At 39.2% G+C, this 19817-nt stretch overlaps 1 protein-coding gene across 1 annotated transcript in view; it reads left to right on the top strand.

Annotated features, from left to right (window-relative positions):
* The window catches only part of BTK (Bruton tyrosine kinase), a 37244-nt gene that overhangs the window by 11453 nt on the left and 5974 nt on the right, over positions 1-19817 (top strand). The window contains exons 4-13 of the mRNA XM_037821935.1: positions 1334-1402; positions 2947-3028; positions 15617-15745; positions 16074-16141; positions 16950-17137; positions 17546-17608; positions 18202-18256; positions 18564-18643; positions 18824-18951; positions 19632-19706. Of these exons, the coding sequence (XP_037677863.1) occupies positions 1334-1402; positions 2947-3028; positions 15617-15745; positions 16074-16141; positions 16950-17137; positions 17546-17608; positions 18202-18256; positions 18564-18643; positions 18824-18951; positions 19632-19706 (937 nt within the window). The remainder of the gene's footprint in view (positions 1-1333; positions 1403-2946; positions 3029-15616; positions 15746-16073; positions 16142-16949; positions 17138-17545; positions 17609-18201; positions 18257-18563; positions 18644-18823; positions 18952-19631; positions 19707-19817) is intronic.

The raw sequence follows: 19817 nt of genomic DNA, 5'->3' as shown, positions 1-19817 counted from the left end.
AAAATCATTCATAATCTCATCACCTAGCTAAAAGAGCTATATCTGTATAGACTTACAGATGTTTTCCTCTAACAATGATATACATGGAAACTCAATTCACACATACATTCATTCTAATATATATGGTATATATTTAAAATATAGAATTGCTTTGTAGCCTACTTTTTCAATTTAGCAATATATGGTAAACTTTTTCCCATGACAATAAATTCCCTTTAATAACATGATTTTAATGACTGCATAGTATTCCCTATTATAGATGTATGATAATTTGTTTAACTAATCTCCTGTTACTACACATTTAGGTTGTTTCCAATGGTTTGATATTACAAACCACGTTGAGAGGAACATTCTTGCCTACATTTTGTGTGCTTTTCTTATAATAGATTCCTAGAAGTGAATTTTATTCTTCTTTTTGTGAAATTGGCACACTTTGGTTATTTTTATGTCTTTATTCTAATTTATTTTCTAGAAGTGGAATTTGAATTTCATATACACCTACTAGCTGTGTATGAAGAGTATCTATTTTTCTATATTCTTTACAACACTTGGTATTACAATTAATTTTAAATATTAGTCAATTTGACAGCCAAGAAAAATGATATTTTATTGCTGATCTGTACTACAATTTTTTAAACTACTAGTAAGGGTGAGCATTTATGTATTTTCATTTGCAGATTGCCTGTTAACTTTTTGTCCATTTTTCTATTAAGTTGTTTACCTTATTCCTAATAATTTTAAGAGATCCTGACATATTAAGACTATTAATCCTTTAACTGCAATATATGTTGAAAATATTTTTCTAGTTTTTCATTTACCTTTGATTTTGTTTATGGTGTTTTTGCCATATTGGGTTTTAAAGTCTATGTCATCAAATTAGTTGATCTTTTTCTTAATAGTTCCAACCTTTAGTATTATATTAGAAAGGCTTTACCTCCCATAAGATTAGTCATTTATGTTTTTCTCAGTCTTTCATAGTTTCATTTTTATGTTAAGCTCTTGGATCTATCTAGAATTTACTTTAGTATATGGTATGAAATAGCTACTTAACTCCCTCCCCCCATATTAGTGGTTAACTGTTCGTCCCAGTACCATTTATTGAATAACCTCCCTTTCCCCAATGATTTGAAGTGCCTGACATATTCTTGAGTGAATATATGTTGGTTCACATAGATATGTGATCCTACTGGGCTATAGGAAGTGGTCAGTAAGAATTGGCATTATCTATGCAGGAGAGCCTTCCAGAGAAGTTGCAAAGGACTTCCAGTACCTAATGAAATCCAGACAAGAGCAATTAATTAACCAATAACTGCACTATCTTCTTTCATTACAGAGAAGGGGTGAAGAATCCAGCGAAATGGAGCAAATTTCAATCATTGAAAGATTCCCTTACCCCTTCCAGGTGAGTCATTTTCTCTCAACAACTCTCCCAAGGGAGCCAGTAATGTAATTGTTAGAGATGAGGTGCAAGGAAGAGGGAAGGATACTAAGTTCCAGGGAACAGAAATTGAAGTGGACAAGGCAGTTAGACTGAGAAATGAGATTGGCATGCAGTGAGAATCCAGATCTAACATAGTCTCTTTAGTCTCTACAACTCTAAGAGAATCCATAAGGGCATTGATTCTATTATGGTGGGTCTCGTCCATGGGTAACTGCATTGAGAAAGATGCTGTTTGTTGAGTGAGCATTTCACTTCCTTCTGGTTCTGCCTATCTGTCTAATGGTGGTCATGTGAGTTGAAAAAACAGAAAAGGGGAGGGAAGGAGTAGTATTAGGAAGTTCAGTATGGGGAAAGTTTATTAGACTTACACATAAACCTAAATTCTATTCTAGTCTGAATTAGCTGACATAGGCATCTGTTTGGTAGATGCAATGTAAGCCATGACCGAGAACAAGAGCTTCAAATTTGATTCAGTTTGGCTTGCCTTGTCCTAAGAACTCTATAGGCCACATGTCATGAATATAGCAGCCTCTGCAACAGTGAAAGCCAGAAAAGGAAGTGTAAAGTCTCAGGGGAGGGGGCTTTCTGTCATGGATTTATGAGCACAGCAAGACTAACAAGCAAAAAAAAATGTAGAAAGATCTGTTCATGTTCCTGTCTGTATGAAAATTTTATAAACCTGTGAAGAAGGGGTGTTTTACATATGCTACCATTGTCTTTCAACAAGATGTTGTTTGTCTGGGCTAGTGGATAATGCTAAACAGCAGATAATTAAAAATTAATTTATGTTTGACTTTGGAATCCATTCTGTAATTACTATTAACTCTGTGGAGGTTGGAATCACATCTTATAGATTTCATTCTTCTCCACAACACCTATCATGATGCCTAGTGTGTGGCCGGTGTTCCAAAAGTATTGACTGATTGATTTGATGATAGTGCTTAATATCTACTTGATTCTTTTTGAAGTAGGTTTTTGGTTCTAAGTTTGGTTTATTTTGGCTAATATTGGTGAGAGGAGGCCACTAAGCAGAAGAAGAAAATTAGCCATAAATTAAAAATTCCTATCATTCAAGGGAATAATTCACTTATCATAATCAAAACTTAAGTTATATAGATCACTACTTCAATTCTCTTCTTTACAAACTCAAAGGTTAATGAGAAGATCATAAAATATCCTTTGTTGGAGAAACAAAACTCCTATCTTCAACAAGGGCTGAGAGAAACCTTATGAACTAGGTCTACATACAAACTGTAACACAGGTCAAGAGGATCTAGGAGGATTCAAAAGGCCATGAACTTCTAAGTTTTAATCTCTGGGTATGAGTGATTAAGGAATTCTTCAGGCAGTTCACATGACTCCAGAACTGCTGCTGACTGAAAAGCCTGCCTTTCTTTATTTTCCACAATGAATGTAGAAAGGTGTGGTTTAAGATTTGTTCTTTCAAGGGCCTTTTTCTTTTCCCTGAATTCTAACTACTAAAGTGTGTGTGTCCATTGCCTTAGGTAGTGTATGATGAAGGGCCGCTCTATGTCTTCTCCCCAACTGAAGAACTGAGGAAGCGTTGGATTCATCAGCTCAAAAATGGTGAGAATTATTTGGATATAAGCTGCTTTGCCAATAAAGAAGGAAAGAAAGAAATGAAGTAGGAAGAAAGGAAGATAGATAGATAGATAGATAGATAGATAGATAGATAGATGGAGAGATATGGAAAGACTGGGGTGAAAAGAAGAGGTAAGAAGGAAGGTGTGAAAAAGAAAGGAAGAAGGACAGAAAAGAAAGAAGAGAGAGAGAGAGAAAGAGAAAGAGAGGGAGGAAGAGAGGGAGGAAAAGGGAATGAAGAATGGAAAGAGGAAGGGAAGAGAAAGAAGAAAGAGGAGGTAGAGAAGGAGGAAGGAAGGAAGGAGGGAGGGAGGGAGGAACGGAAGGAAGGAAGGAAGGAAGGAAGGAAGGAAGGAAGGAAGGAAGGAAGGAAAGTTACATCTGTCCTTAACATTAGTAATATAATTGGAGTTTAGATTCCAGCATATGAATAAAAGATCAGGCACTGGATTAAGTTTCAAACCAGTTCCACCACTACCTCTCTAGTGCAATTTTGTAATTGTGGGCCCCTCCATTCCTCCAAACAGAGAAAGGTCCAATTTTTTACACCAATTAAAAGAGTGGTGTTGAGTTCAATGGTTATCCCATATTTGGAATCCTAAGTATGAAATTCCTACTTCCAAAATACGAAATAGATGATGTATCAGAGTGCTTGAAATCAGAGTCAGAAAACCTGGTTTCAAGACCTCTTGTACCACTTACAAACTGAGTAACCAGTGGCAAGTAAGCCAACAAGCTTCTTTGAGGCTGTTTCTTCTTCTGAAACAAGGGAATAATGATGATGACAGCCTTCCCTACCTCCAGGGTTTTCCTAAGGATTAAATGAATTAATGTATGTGAAAGCACATGGAAAACTGAAAAGTTATACTGTACAAGAAAGCACTGTACATCTCTTCATTGTGGATAAATATTTTCCAAGGAACTATTTTGTATTCCAGGTTTTTTTTGTTGTTTTGTTTTTTAAAGCAGATTTGTTGAGATATATTCAGATACTATGCTATCCATCCAATGTGTACAACCAATGGCTTTTAGAACAACCGCAGAGTTGTGCATTCATCACCACAATCAATTTTAGAACAATTTCATTACTCCAAAAAGAAAAACCCCATACCTTTTAACAGTCACCTTTCAATCCCTCTAATCCTCCCCAGCCCTATATACCACTAATCTAATTTTGTGTCTATAAATTTATGTTTGCATTTTATATAAATTTAATCACACAATATGTAGTACCTTACATATTCTTTCACTTAGCATAATGTTTTTTTAATTATTGTTATTATTATTTTAATTAGAGAGGCCGTAGGTTTATAGAAAAGTTATATAAACAATACAACGTTCCTATATACCCCCTTATTATTGACACTTTGCATTAGTGTGGTACCTTTGTTACAATTGATGAAACAATATTAAAATATTACTGTTAATTATAGTCCATAGTTTGCATTAAGTGTATTTTTTCCCATTTACCACCCTATTATTAATACCTTATTGTAATAGTGTCGTACATTTGTTCTAGATCAAGGAAGAACATTCTTATATTTGTTCTATTAACCACAGTTCATCGTGCACAATAAGGTTCAATGTGTTACACAGTCCCATGTTTTATCTTCTGACTTTCCTCCTAGTAACATACACAACCCGAAACTTCTTCTTTCACCCACATTCACCAACATAATTCAGTACTGTTAACTACACTCACAATATTGTGCTGATATCACTACTGTCCATTTCCAAACATTTACTATCAACCTAAATAGAAATTCTGCACAAACTAAGCATCAAATTCACTTTCTGTACCCCCATTCTATCCCCTGATAACCCATATTCCAGTTTCTGATTCTATTGGTTGGCTTATTATAATTACTACCTATCAGTGAGAATCATACTGTTTTGTCCTTTTGTGTCTGGCTTATTTCACTCAATGTAATGTCCATAATATTCATCCAGATTGTCACATGCACCAGGACTTCATTCCTTCTTAGAGCTGAATAATATTCCATCATATGTATATACCACATTTTGTTTCTCCATTCATTGGTTGATGAGCACTTGGGTTGCTTCCATCTTTTGGCAATTGTGAATAATGCTACTATGAACATTGGTGTGCAAATGTCTGTTCAAGTCCCTGCTTTCAGTTCCTTTGGGTGTATACCTTGCAGTGGGATTGCTGGATCATATAGCAATTCTGTATTTAGCTTCCTGAGGAACCTCCAAACCATCCTCTATAGCTGCTGTACTATTTTACATTGCCACTAGCAATGAATAAGTGTTCAAATTTCTCCACTTTCTCTCCAACAATTGTAGTTTTCTGCTTTTTTAATAGTGGCCATTCTGGTAGGTGTGAAATGATATCTCATTGTGGTTTTGATTTGCATTTCCCTGATAGCTAGTGAGGTTGAGCATCTTTTTGTGGGCTTTTTAGCCATTTGCTTATCCTCTTTGGAAAAATGTATATTCAAGACTTTTGCCCACATTTTTAATCAGGTTGTTTGTCTTTTTATTGTTGAGTTGTAGGATTTCCTTATATATTCTGGGTATTAAACTCTCATCCAATATGTGGTTTCCAAATATTTTCTCCCATTGAGTAGGTTGTCTTTTTAATTTATTGATAAAGTCCTTTGAAGTGCAAAAGTTTATACTTTTGAGGAGGTCCCATTTATCTATTTTTTCTTTTGTTTCTTGTGCTTTTGTTGTAAAGTCTAAGAAACCATTGCATACCACAAGATCTTGAAGACGCTTCCCTACATTTCCTTCTAGGAGCTTCATGGTCAATGTCTCTTATATTTAGGTCTTTGATCCATTTTGAGTTAATTTTTGTATAAAGTGTGAGATAGGGGTCCTCTTTCATTCTTTTGGATATGGATATCCAGTTCTCCCAGCACCATTTGTTGAAGAGACTATTCTGTCCCAGTTGAGTGGACTTGGTAGCCTTATCAAATATCAGTTGTCCATAGATGTGAGGGTCTACTTCTCAACCCCAATACAATTCCATTGGTTAGTATAGCTATCATTATGCCAGTACCATGCTGTTTGGACCACTGTAGTTTTGTAATATGTTTGAAGTCAGGAAGTGTAAGTCCTCCAAATTCATTCTTCTTTTTCAAGGTGTTTTTGGCTCTTCAGGTCCCCTTACTCTTCTAAATGAATTTGATAATTGGTTTTTCCATTTCTGCAAAGTAGGCTGTTGCAGTTTTGATTGGTATTGCATTGAATCTGTAGATCAATTTGGGTAGAACTTGACATCTTAACGACATTAAGTCATCCAATCCATAAACACAGAATGTCCTTCCATTAATTTAGGACTTCTTTGAACTGTTTTAGCAATGTTTTTCAGTTTTCTATTTACAAGTCCTTTACATCCTTGGTTAAATTTATTCCTAGGTACTTGATTGTTTTAGTTGCTATTGCAAAAGGAATGTTTTTCTTGATTTCCTCCTCAGATTGCTCATTACTAGTGTATAGAAACACTACTGACTTGTGAGTGTTGATCTTGTATCCTGCCACTTTGCTGAACTCATTTATTAGCTCTAGTAGCTTTGTTGTAGATTTTGGGGGACTTTCTATATATAGGATCATGTCATCTGCAAATGGTGAAAGTTTTATTTCCTCCCTTTCAATGTGGATGCCTTTTATTTATTTTTCTTGCCTAATTGCTCTAACTAGAACTTCCAGCACAATGTTGAATAACAATGGTGACAGTGGGCATCCTTGCCTTGTTCCTGATCTTAGAGGGAAAGCTTTTAGTCTTTCACCATTGAGTATGATGTGAGCTGTGGGTTTCTCACATACACCCTTTATCATGTTGGAGAAGTTTCCTTCTATTCCTGTCTTTTGAAGTGTTTTTATTAAGAAAGGATGCTGGATTTTGTCAAATATCTTTCCTGTATCGATCGAGAAGATCATGTGGTTTTACCCCTAATATTTGTTAATGTGCTATATTTCACTGATTTTCTTGCATTGAACACCTTGTAAACCTGGGATGAAACCCACTTGATCATGGTATAAAAATTTTTTAATGTGCTATTGGATCCTATTTGCAAATATTTTGTTGAGGATTTTTCATCTATATTCATTACAGAAATTGGTCTGTAATTTTCTTTTCTCAAAGTATCTTTTTTTAAAAAATACAATTTTATTGAGATATATTCACACACCATATAATCCATCAAATGTATACAATCAGTGGCTCACAGTATCATCGTATAGTTGTGCATTGATCGCCACAATCAATTTTAGAACATTTTCCTTACTCCAAAATAAAGAAAAAAATAAAAAGAACACCTAAAACTTCCCATATCCCTTCCCCCCCATTATTTTTTGTCTTTTTTTTTATTACTCATCTGCCCATACACTGGATAAAGGGAGTGTCAGTCACAAGGTTTTCACAATCACATGGTCACGCAATAAAAGCTATATAGTTATACAATCATCATCAAGAATCTAGTCTATTAGATTACAGTTCAACAGATTCAGGTATTTCCTTATAGCTATTCTAATACACTAGAAACTAAAAAGGAATATTTATATAATGCATAAGAATAACCTCCAGAATGATCTCCCAACTCTATTTGAAATCTCTTAGTCACTGAAACTTTATTTTGTTTCATTTCTTTTCCCCCTTTTGGTCAAGAAGGCATTTTTAATCCCACAATGCCAGGTCCAGGCTCATCCCTTGGAGTCATGTCCCATGTTGGAAGGGAGACTTACACCCCTGGGTGTCATGTCCTGTGTAGTGGGGAAGGTAGTGAGTTTATTTGCCGGTTGGCTGAGAGAGGCCACATCTGAGCAATAAAAAGTTCTCTGGGTGTGACTCTTTGGCATACTTATAAGTAGGCTTGGCTTCTCTTTTGCAGGAATAACTTTCAATAGGGAAAGCCCTAAGATCAAGGGCTTGACTTATTAAATTAGGAGTACCTAATGCTTGTGAGAATATCAGGAATTCCTCAGGTGGGGATGTTTAATAGTTCCACATTTTCCCCCAGTCCCTCAAGGAGACTTTGCAAATACTTTTTTATTTTCTGCCCCAAATACTCTGGGATGTATCAGGGTATTACATTAACCTGTACAGAATAATAAGATCTCATTACCTATTCTAGGTTCTATATAATTATGTTGTTTAAATAAACTGACCAGACAGGTTAAATTAGATAGTGTGCTACAGAGAATATAAATTTTGTACCAAATAACCATCTCTTAAATAGCAGTTAAAACTCAGGAATAGATGTGACTGCTGTGAGAGCTTACAATCTAGAAACGTATACAATATGTCTTATTGAACATTCTGTACTACTGCATCATGGATTGCTCAGTCTCTGCTCACGTTCTGTCCCCTGATAACCTATGCTCTCGAATTCAATTCTCAGCATTTACTCATTATAGTTAGTTTATATTGGTGATGCCTTACAATATTTGCTGTTTTGTTTCTGGCTTATTTCACTCAACATACTGTCCTCAAGCTTCATTCACTTAGATGCATGCATCACAACTTCATTCCTTCTTGCAACCACTCAATATTCTATTGTATGTATACACCACAGTTTACCTTTCCTTTCACCTGTCAATGTACCCTTAGGCCACCTCCATCCCTTGCAAATCATGAATACTGCCCACATAAACACCAGTGCGCATATGCTTATTCGTGTCCCTTCTTTCAGTTCTTCCAAATATATACCAAATAACAGGGTTGCAAGATCATATGGGAAACCTATACTTAGCCTCCTGTGGAACCACTACACTGCCCTCCAGAGGGGCTGCTCCATTCTACTTCCCTACCAACAGTGAATAGGTATATGTCTCTCTCAACATCTTCTCTAGCACTTGTATCTTTCTGTTTATTTTTTAAACAGTTTTATTCACGCACTATACAATCCATCCTGTGTGACTAATCAATAGCTCCTGGTATAATCACATAGTTATGCATTCACCACCACAATCTATATAAGAACATTCCCATTTATCTCTGCACTGTGGATCTTGGGCCTTCCACCCATTCCAGACTGGTGTACGATGTGTATCTGTTCATGGAAATCCCCCAAACCATTGTTCCAGGCAGTTCCTGGCTATTTGCTAGCTGTCCTAGAGGACAAACAAAATTCCACTCCTCCCTATGCTGCCATCTTGCCCCACCTCCAGTTTCTGCTTAATATCCTTTTTCTCTTTAGCCATATTTTCCTTCATTTCCTTGAATTGATTTAGGAGATTTATTTGAATATCTTTTATTCATTGTTCCAAATTATGTATCTCCTCCTAAGTTTAAATTTGTTCCTTTGACTGGGCCATATCTTCCTGTTTTTTAGTATGGCTTGTAATTTCTTGCTGACGTCTAGGCATCAGATTATCTTAATGAGTTTACTCTGAAGGTCAGCCTCTCTCTCTTACCTAGGTTTTTATTTTTGATTGGCTTTGTGTTAAGGCTCTTCTTTGATCCTTGGTTCAACTTATTCTAGACCTTTAGAATTGCCTATGTTTGACTGATCAGATTTTTCCTGCTCTTCTTTATCTGATTCTTGCCCTGGGTATGTGGTAGAATTTTTAAGATTGCACTATTTCTGCAGTTGTTTCACCCTCAGGAGAAAGCTTCCTTTCCTCTGATCCTTCTCCTGGAATCTTGATCTGTTCTGTTTGTTTTTCTTTTGCCTCTCTCTATATTTTTTTTACTCTGCTTTCATTGGCTCTAGCTGATTTTGCCTACAAGGCAAAGTCTGGGAGGTGGGTCACCCCAGAGAGGACTTTCCAAGTCAATATTTCCCAGCCAAAACAGGGCCAGGGATCCACAAAGGTGGCACAGACCAATTCCAAAGAGCTCTGAGGAGAGGGTCAGGAAAGACACCAAAATCCTTTTGACAGCTCCCCAAAGTGGCACTTTCCTTGCTTGCCCAGAAGATGGTGATCTTCTGCAAACTTTTCCCCACAGCCCTATGTCCACCATGCTTCTTTGACTCTCCACTGCCTTTGCCTCTGTCAGGGATGGGGTTGAAACAGTGGCACAGGTGGGCTGAAAGGACCAAGACCCTGTGATGTAAACTCACCAATACAAAATTGTGATCAGTACTCGGCCAACCCCACCCCTACCCCAGCTGCATTCTTGGGGAAGAGGGCTTCCACATCCCTGTCCATCTACAGGAGCTACCTAGGTACCTGGGCTTTACGTGGATAGCTTCAAGAGTGGGGGATGGGCACTGGCAGTTGCCACTGAGTGATTTACTCACAGTTTTTTTTTTTCACCACAGTATCTCAGCCTCTTTATCCTCCTCTTCCCTGGATGCTGCACAATGCTCCCCTGGCTTCTATAGCCTCAGAACAGTTGTTTCAGTCAGTTTCTGTCCATCCCTTAGCTGTTTTTGGAGGAAGAGTGAGCACTGAAGCCCCCTACTCTGCCATCTTCCCCAGAAGTTGATCTTTTCCTTGCTTTTTGAGGGCATAAACTTGAACATAGTTTCAACATTTCACATAGACTATACAGTGTGCCTTCAGATAAACTTGTATGTAAGTTCTTGCAGCACAGGATGCATACACACATATTTGTGTATATATATAGCCACATGTCAAGTGACTGAGAGATTAACTGGTTGAGTTGACATCAGGAAAGGCTGCGTAGAGAAACAGGAAGGATGGCAGACTGATAACAGTATGGTTGGGTTATTGCATGACAGCCCTTTGTCTTAATAAACATTTAGATTCTGATACTCAGTGGCTGGCTATACCAGTTTTGTTCATTCCCTTAAATGCAAGTCTGATTGGCTAAAATAATAATCACCAAGTATTTCAACCTGAAAGAAGAGAGCAGAAAAAAAGAGAAGGGTCATTTATTGAATTCTTACTGTGAGTCAGACACTGCGCTAGAGACTTTATATTTATTATCTCATTTAATTCTCACAGCAACCTTGGGCTAAAACCAACAATAATAATAACTAACACTTAACGAGTGCTTACTATGTGCCAGGCTCTGTGCCAAGTGCTTCAAATGTATTAGCTCATTTAATGCTCACAATAACCTTATCAAATATATATTATTATTACTCTATTTACAGATGAGGAGATTGAGGCTCACAGAGGTTAAGTGACTTGCTCAAGAGTACAAATCCAATAAGTGGTGAATCCGTTTTCTTACTGCATCACTAGGTCTTATGACTCCAAAGCCCAAGCTTATTACATAGTTTTATGCTTCTTGTTTTCCAAGCCCAGAAATTCCACCTGAAGTTAGGTGCAAAATATTCTAGGATAAGGCCATGTTGAATATTACAAATAGGTGAAATCCTGTGCCACACAATTCTTGACATGTTTTGAGAAAAGGGGCCTGTGTTAGCCCTAAGGAGTACAAAATGAGAAAACACTTCAATAGTGCTTATTATGATCCAGGCCTCTTTTATAATTCATTACATATATGACCTCCTTTATTCTTCATATTAACCATATGAGGCAATTATTTTCATTATCCTATTTTACAGATGAGAAAACTAAGGTACAGAGAGGTTAAGTACCTTGCCTAAGGGCACTCAGTAAGTGGCACAGGCTCCAGATTCCATGCTCTTAGCCAATATGCCATTTTCAAGCCAGAGAAATATTTGCAAGAGACTGAGATAGGAGCTCCAGAGGGCATATAAATTTGTACTTCTTTGGTTTTCTCCACAGTGCCACATACAGTGCCTTGTACACAGAAAGGGATCAATAGAGAGTTATATTGGTTGATTTTTCTGTGGACGTAAACAACCATCATCAGCTTGAGCTCTATGTTGATAGACAGCTAGGATTTAGTTTGGAAATAGGGGGAAAGCAAGAGGGTAAAACAAAGAAAAAAAAAGTGTGGCATGTTCAAGTTAGCTCCTTTATACTTCAAATACTGATATCAAAACCAGTCATAGCATAACCCAACAAATTTTACTGAGTGCCCACTATATTTAAGGTATGAATAATGACCAAAGATAGAATATCCAGATTATAAACTTGGTTTATTTACTCAGATGTTGATAATGCACTGCTGTGAAATATCATTAGGTAAGTAAGATGACACCAGGCTAAAAGTCAAATCAAACCAAACAAAAACACCACCACACCACTTTAGTTGAGTCATTAATGTGGGCAGGTAGAGTGGCTAGGTGTTATTTAGCCTTCTCTTCCCTTATGGTTTACTGAAGGCATTTTTTTCTAGTTGTTCCAGACCTGGGTGGAACTGACAACATGAGCCCCAAAGTAGGCACCTACCAACAAATACCATGGTTGCTGGGAGATTTAGGAGCAAGTAACTAACAATCCCAGGTCAGCCCCAGATGCTGGCAATGCTAATTAGTGGGATGCCCAAAAAGCCATAGAATCCCACTCTAGTGACAGGTTATCCACCTCTTGGTGAAATGCACCATTTGAACATCACCAACATGAAAGGGAGACCTCATCACAATACTGGTTACTTCTCCTGAGGTATTTACTTTGAAGGGGGAATGAGGGAGCCTTTTGAGGTGCTGGATCTGAATGATGGTTAAATCATTGTAGACGAATGTGGTTAGCTATTCACCTTAGACCTGTGCACTCTATTATGTATAAGCTAAACCTCAACTTAAAAAATAGGACCTCAGATACCTCATATCTGGCTGCTATCTTTTCTAAATGGCTCTTTCCATGCAGGGGTGGTATCCCTGAGGACTTAGCCATGGATGTTCTCCTTCCATTTCCTTCAACATGGCAATGGGAACTTCTATGTTACAGCACCACAGATATTTGTTTACACTCAATCTTCAATATTTGTTTGGTAAAGCTCAAAAGAGCCTGTCCTAATAGCTACTTCAAAAACAAGCAAGTAACCCAAGCTCACCAAAATGAATTAAAGTGGCATTGGTGGAACTCTGTAGACCCATATGGGGAGGAAATGTTGATTCATGCTTGAAACACAATTATAGACATAATCATGATAAATATGGACACAAGAGATCAGCCCATCAAGTACTTAGAGAATATGCACAAACCATTAGTTCTTCTCAGACAATGCTGGCCCTGTGTATTGGTGAAGTAAAGAGTCTTCCCTAGCTCTCCCACTAGGATGCCCTGCTTTTGCCATCCTCTCCTAAGTAGCTGGAAATACCAGCTCTGGATTAGCCAACAAAAGAAGGGGTGTCATCTACAGGGGAATTCTTAAGAGGCAGCCATTATTTAGGAATGCAGGGAGGGTTCTTGAGTGTGCTAGGGTTGGAGAGGGGAGGAAACCTTATTTTCTTTTATTAGCATATTAGCATAGCTTAGTTTATCAGATTAGCTAGGTGTCAATTAAGTATTCTTAGCATGTCTACTGGTGCCCAGCCCTGCAAAAGGCACAGAGGGCCTAAGGGTCTTCAAATCCCTTGGTGAAGGTTAGTGGCATGAGGGGAGAGAGTTGAGGGTGAGGGTGCTGGGAAAAAATCAGCCCTAATATTTTATCACTGACATTGTCCAGAATTACCATTGCATGGTAACAACAAAGAGGAATGGAATTTTAGTCAGTTTCATTATTGTTTTTTAATTCTCTACATCCCCTTACTGCCTGCACTGCATCTGAACAGCTCTCACCACCCTGATCTTGGTACAATGGTGAAGAAGAGTGCTGAAAAAGTGAGGGGGGGGGGGGAGAGGTTAAAAGTCTTCAAATCCGTGTTTAGAAAAGCATCAAGGCAGCACTTTAAGAAAAATAAACAGAAGTGCTGTTTATTTGCCTGTAAAATGCACTCAGCCATTAGAAGCTTCCAGGCCTCCACTCAAAGCCATAAGTGAGTGGTATATGACCAGTACTCTTAAGGAATCACATTGGTCTCTACCGAGGAAGGTATTTGTTTTGTTTTGTTTTGTTTTGTTTTGTTTTGTTTTTAGGTAAGCAGGGATTCTTCTTAGTAGTAAACGCTAAAATGTGTATTCCTAAAGTGTGAATGTTCTTAGACCAGCCTGGGTCTTTGTCCCAGTGCTTACTACTGTCAGTTGTTTCATGTCTGCTTCTCTCAGTTATCTGACAACGTGTGACCCCCTGGATGGCTTTTCTAAATGACTTGATGTTGCAATTCTTAAAATGTCACAGTCTTAAAAACAGTAACACTAATTCCTCCTATCTGTAAACCTCTCTACTCTTTGCAAAGTATTTTGGAGACTTTTTTTTGGCTTTTATAAAAGGGGATTTATTAAGTTACAAGGTTACAGTTCTAAGTGTCCAAACTAAGGCATCAACAAGATGATACCTTCTCTGAAGAATGGCCAATGGCATCCAGAACACCTCTGTCAGCTGGGAAGGCACCTGGCTGGCATCTGCTGGTCCTTTGCTCCCACATTGTGTTTCAAAATGGCTTTCTCCAAAATGTCTCTGGGCTTTTGCCTTAGCTCCTATCACTTGGCTCCAAAGCATCATTGCTTTTTTCTCCTAGGGCATTTCTCTCTAAGCATCTGGGGGTCCTCTCGTAGATTCCCTGGGGCAAACTCTGGACTTCATCTCTTAGCTTAGCATCTCCAAATGTTTGGAGACTGTTTGAACCTCACAACCCTGTGAGGAAAATGGAGCTGCTACGCGTACCTCCTGCAATGACCACGGCCCACCTCAGTGGCTCTAGAAAGATTGTAGCCCTGCTTATTCTAGAGGCAGAATCACCTTCATTGGCACCAATAGTTTTGCCCCTGATCTTGGTTCTGTTGACTATTCTTTTTAACACAGAAAGCCTAATCCTGACGTTCTTCCTAAGGCAAGTATCCCTAAAAGGTCACTCAGGGACCTGAGATACTGATATATTAAAAACCAAAGTGTTATACAATGAAATCTTAATCAGCCACAAAAAGAAATGAAGTTCTGATACATGTGACAACATGGATGAAACTTGTAGACATCATGTTGAGTGAAATAAGCCAGACACAAAAGGACAAATATTGTATGATTTGGTTTATATGAAATACCAAGAATAAGCAATAGCTAAGAGACAGAAAGTAGAATACAGATTACCAGGGGCAGGGGTTAGGAAGAATGGGAAGTTATTGCTTAACAGCTACAGAGTTTCTCCTTGAGGTGATGAAAAAGTTTTGGTAACAAATGGTGGTGAAGGGAGCACAACATTGTGAATGTAATTAATATCACTGAATTGTACACGTAAAGATGGTTAAAATGGCAAATTTCATGTTATATATATTTTACCACAATAAAATTAAAGCAAACTAAAAAAGCTGTAGTGAGAATTTAGCTTGGGCACATTGTTTCCCTTATCTGGAAAATGAACACCATAATCAAATCAGCCTTACAGGAAGATTGTAATGGCTACTGGGAAAACATAGATAACATATTTCTGTTCTTGGGCTCTGGAGACATCAGATATTCTTTTCATGTTGGTCAAGAGATATTCATCATGACAGACCACTGAAGAAACCTGCACAGGAACTCTCCAGGGCCAGGGCACACAGACAGGCAGGGCAGTCGTGTGAGCCAACCGTTGTCGTCAGCTTTCCTTCAGGGTGGATGAGGAAGGAACACTGTTGGAAGCATACCACTAAGCTCAAAGAGGAAAACTGGCAAATGGTGGATTCTCCCTCATTGTGATCTCTCCCTCAAATGTGATCTCTCTCTCTTCTCTCCTGCTACAGTAATCCGGTACAACAGTGATCTGGTACAGAAATACCACCCTTGTTTCTGGATCGATGGGCAGTATCTCTGCTGCTCTCAGACAGCCAAAAATGCTATGGGCTGCCAAATTTTGGAGAACAGGAATGGAAGTAAGAAATCTAAGTAGTATAATTTCTTCCTCCTTCAACTCTATTTCCATCACTCTCTCAAGGGTCTATCAAACCCAGGGACACTACACAAGGTTGTATATTTTGGCCCCTGAACAAAGGGGCCTGGGAGAGGGGTCTATTGGGGGCTGAAACCCAACTGGTGCCCTGCTCTCCAAGTTTTGTGCCCTGGCATGGGGCCAAGACCACCCAGACTTTTTTCTAACTTGCCTAAAGTTATGTGGGTATGAGAGAAAAGTCCCTATCAAACCTGTTGCTGAGCCCTTCCCTAAAATACATTCCATATCACCACTGGCTTCTTGTTTTTCAGGCTTAAAACCTGGGAGTTCTCACCGAAAAACCAAAAAGCCTCTTCCCCCAACTCCTGAGGAGGACCAGGTATACAGGGAAATTGGGTGCTGCTACCACTTAGATAGACATTTGCAGTCACATCCTGGAAATACACCAGTCTTAGAATTCCTCTAGGACTTGGCAATGTTAATTAGTATTCTTGCTGAGACAGGGGATTTGTCCTACTAATCAGGACTTCCTCTTCATTGGAGAGGTAGAGGGCTATTAGGTAGCTCTTGGCAACAATTTAAGCCAATCACCTGTTTGAAACACCATAACAAAGCTTGGCATTTTCCTTATTTTATTACGAAAATTTTCAAACATACAGAAAGTTGAAAGAAATTAACAGTGAACATCCAGATTATCCCAGTAACATTTTACTTTAAAACTGGATTTTTGGTTTACTTTTTGAGGTCTAAAAAACCCTTTCTCATATATCATAAGTAAGCAGGGCAAGTATTATGCTAATTTTACAAATAAGGAAACCAAGGTTCAGATCCACTTACCAGGTCAGTGTCAAGCACGTTTCCTGACCTTGGATATATATGGCATTTGCCCTGGAAGCTTAAAAATACTGATGTCTGGGTCCCATTCACAGAGATTTTTATGTAAGTGGTCTGGGAGACTGCCAGGGAGTCAGGCTTTAAAAAAGTCCCTAGGTGATTTTAATGTGCACTAGGTAAATTGAGAATGTCTGTGTAGATGTTTAAAAAATGGTTGTTGAATGCTAAAGAAAACCTTTTGTTATGCCTGATTTCGGTTAGAATGGTATTTCTGGTAATCCAGAGAACCGGAGGGAGAGATGAGAATACTTTATATCTAACCAAACCCTCTCCTTTTTCTCCTATCTACACAGATCTTGAAAAAGCCACTGCCCCCTGAGCCAACAGCAGCCCCTGTCTCCTCAAGTGAGCTGAAAAAGGTTGTGGCCCTTTATGATTATATGCCAATGAATGCGAATGACCTACAGCTGCGGAAGGGTGAAGAGTATTTTATCCTGGAGGAGAGCAACTTACCATGGTGGAGGGCACGGGATAAAAATGGGTGAGTGTGTGCAAGCCATTTCTGAGCCTTGTGCCCACCCACCCCGCACATGTGCAAAATCCTGCAGTGTAATTCTCCTACTCAGTGTCCTGATCAGAAATCATTCTTTCTAGGCAAAGTGAATGTGGCCTCCCATCAAGTTCTTGCTAGTGTGTCATGCTACACATGATCTCTGCCACCACTCTGAGCCTGTAGGGTCTGGCACATATGTTGTGCACAACATCAATGCCACAAGTGCAGAAGTGACACACTTTGCTGGCCTAACCTTGCACCAAAGACATGATCCTGTTTGGGGGGGGATACAATATGTATAGCTTAGTTCTGAGCCCAGGGATATAGGTATATGAATCTGTCTCTCTCCAAGGATGGGGAGATGCTGTATGATCTATTGCATTGTCTCATCTACAGGCAGGAAGGATACATCCCTAATAACTATGTCACCGAAGCAGAAGACTCCATAGAAATGTATGAGTGAGTATGCTGTACTCCCAGCACACAGTCTTCCAGGAGGACCAAAATATCGTGTATATCTTTTTATACTTTCAACAAAATTTTAATTTCAAGATATAAATTAAAACCAGTGACAACTGGGTCAGTTGATGCCACCACCCCTAATTAGTGCCAATTTCTTACCCTCACCTCAAACCCACTCTGCTTAAGGGAGCTAGTGAGGCCACTGCCTCTCCTCCCCCAATTCAGAAGAATCAAACCACAAGAGGGAGTTGACTGTCTGATAGGAAACATTTGAAAGGGTAAAAATATCAAACATCTAGCATTGCCCTTTACTCCCTAATCATGCAAGTGGGCTGTCCTTGAGTGCCCCAGTTCCTAATCACTTCCCTGCTGTCTGTCTTCACCCTCTACTTTCTATATCCATGAACCTTTAGTGCTAATCTGCATTTGGTAAAGGGACACAGTGTGCTCTGCATATATGACAGACCTTCAATAAATGGGGTTTAAATGACTTGACTGAGTCACTGGCACGGACAGCACTGGAGGGTGCTATATTTTCCCAGCTGCTTACCACAAGCCCTAGGAGTCCGTCAAACACTCTCACTTTACAGGTGGTATTCCAAGCACATGACTCGGAGTCAAGCTGAGCAACTGCTAAAGCAAGAGGTAAGTATGGGACCCACCACAAGCCAAATGTGAGGACAAACAGTATTCTCCTTGCACAGCCAATAAGCAAGGATCTTGAATTGAGGACCTGCTGCTGCCCACCATCTCCAGGCAAGGTGATGTCAACACTGCCATCCTATGGGGTCCCAATAACACTTTTCAGTACCAAAAGCAATGAGGCTGCAGCTCAAGCGTGGAACTCTGCAGTGAAAGCAGGGGTGGTTCTAGTTTCTCTCAGGTTTGGACAGGTGGGAAACAGGTGTGAGGACCCCCTCCACCTACCTTCACTGTTTTTTCATTGTTTCAGGGGAAAGAAGGAGGTTTCATTGTCAGAGATTCCAGCAAAGCTGGAAAATATACTGTGTCTGTGTTTGCTAAATCTACAGGGTGAGTGCTACTTCTCCAAGACCCTAGGGACCAAGGAAAGGGATGTCCTCCCAGTAGCTCCTTAATAGTGTGCCTCTCCCCACTTCCTCTGTCCCTTCAACTCAAAATTCATCCCATTTCACTTCTTGGGTTCAACTGACCCTAGTTCCAAAGTTGCTGACTGAACATCCACTTCTTCAGGGACCCTCAAGGAGTGATACGTCATTATGTTGTGTGTTCCACGCCTCAGAGCCAGTATTACCTGGCCGAGAAGCACCTTTTCAGCACCATCCCTGAGCTCATTAACTACCATCAACATAACTCTGCAGGTGAGTACTAGGGTCACTGAGAAGCAGAGTGTTACAAACACCTGGAGAAGCAATTGAGGATGAGGCGAGCAGTGGAAGAATAAGCCTCACAGGGCAGTGTGAATTAGTTGGATAGAGGTCAAGTAAAGAGATGGTCAAAGGTAGACTTTACACCAGATGGACTTCTTATTTGGTGATTGATCAGTTGACTTAAATGCTGGTGATTAATGAATCAGCAAGTATTCATTGAATTCCTACTGTGTGCTCACCAATTTCCTTGGTACTACAAAAGAGCACAGGATAATTATGAGTCAAGGTTCTTGCCCTCAAAGAACACACAGGTTAGAAAAAAACATCAGAAGAGTTTCTAAGTATAGAAATTCAAAAAGCTGAGATACTAGTGAGGGCAAGAATACATGGGAAAGCTTAATTGAGAAGGTAGGATTTGAGGTAAGCCTGCATTGGGAGGTGGGGTATTTTTAGTTGGAGGGGGAGTGTTTGAAGTAGCATTTTCTTTTTTATCAACCCTGAGAATTCTTGTGAGATGAAAAACTTTTAGAAGAATGTGGGTTCATGGAGATTTCCTGGGATTCAAAATGTACTGGAAAGATGCACATAGGGACTGTGAGGCTTTAAGTGAGGATGTATGACGCCTCACCCCCACGCTCCACCAACATCTTGATCCTCTCTGCACATTTCAGGACTCATATCCAGGCTCAAATATCCAGTGTCTCAACAAAACAAGAATGCGCCTTCCACGGCAGGCCTGGGCTATGGTAACTGTTTATTTCTCAAGGATCTGGTGGGCTGGCCAGTTGTAAGGATCACCTTTGGCAAACCCAATTAGACCTTGCCTCCGTGAGTGTGTGTCCTTGCAGTACTGTTCT

Source organism: Choloepus didactylus, chromosome X, assembly GCF_015220235.1.
Source record: "Choloepus didactylus isolate mChoDid1 chromosome X, mChoDid1.pri, whole genome shotgun sequence".
Classification (NCBI taxonomy): domain Eukaryota; kingdom Metazoa; phylum Chordata; class Mammalia; order Pilosa; family Megalonychidae; genus Choloepus; species Choloepus didactylus.
The sequence above is the reverse complement of the archived record's forward strand: the minus strand, read 5'-3'. Positions and strand labels throughout refer to the sequence as shown.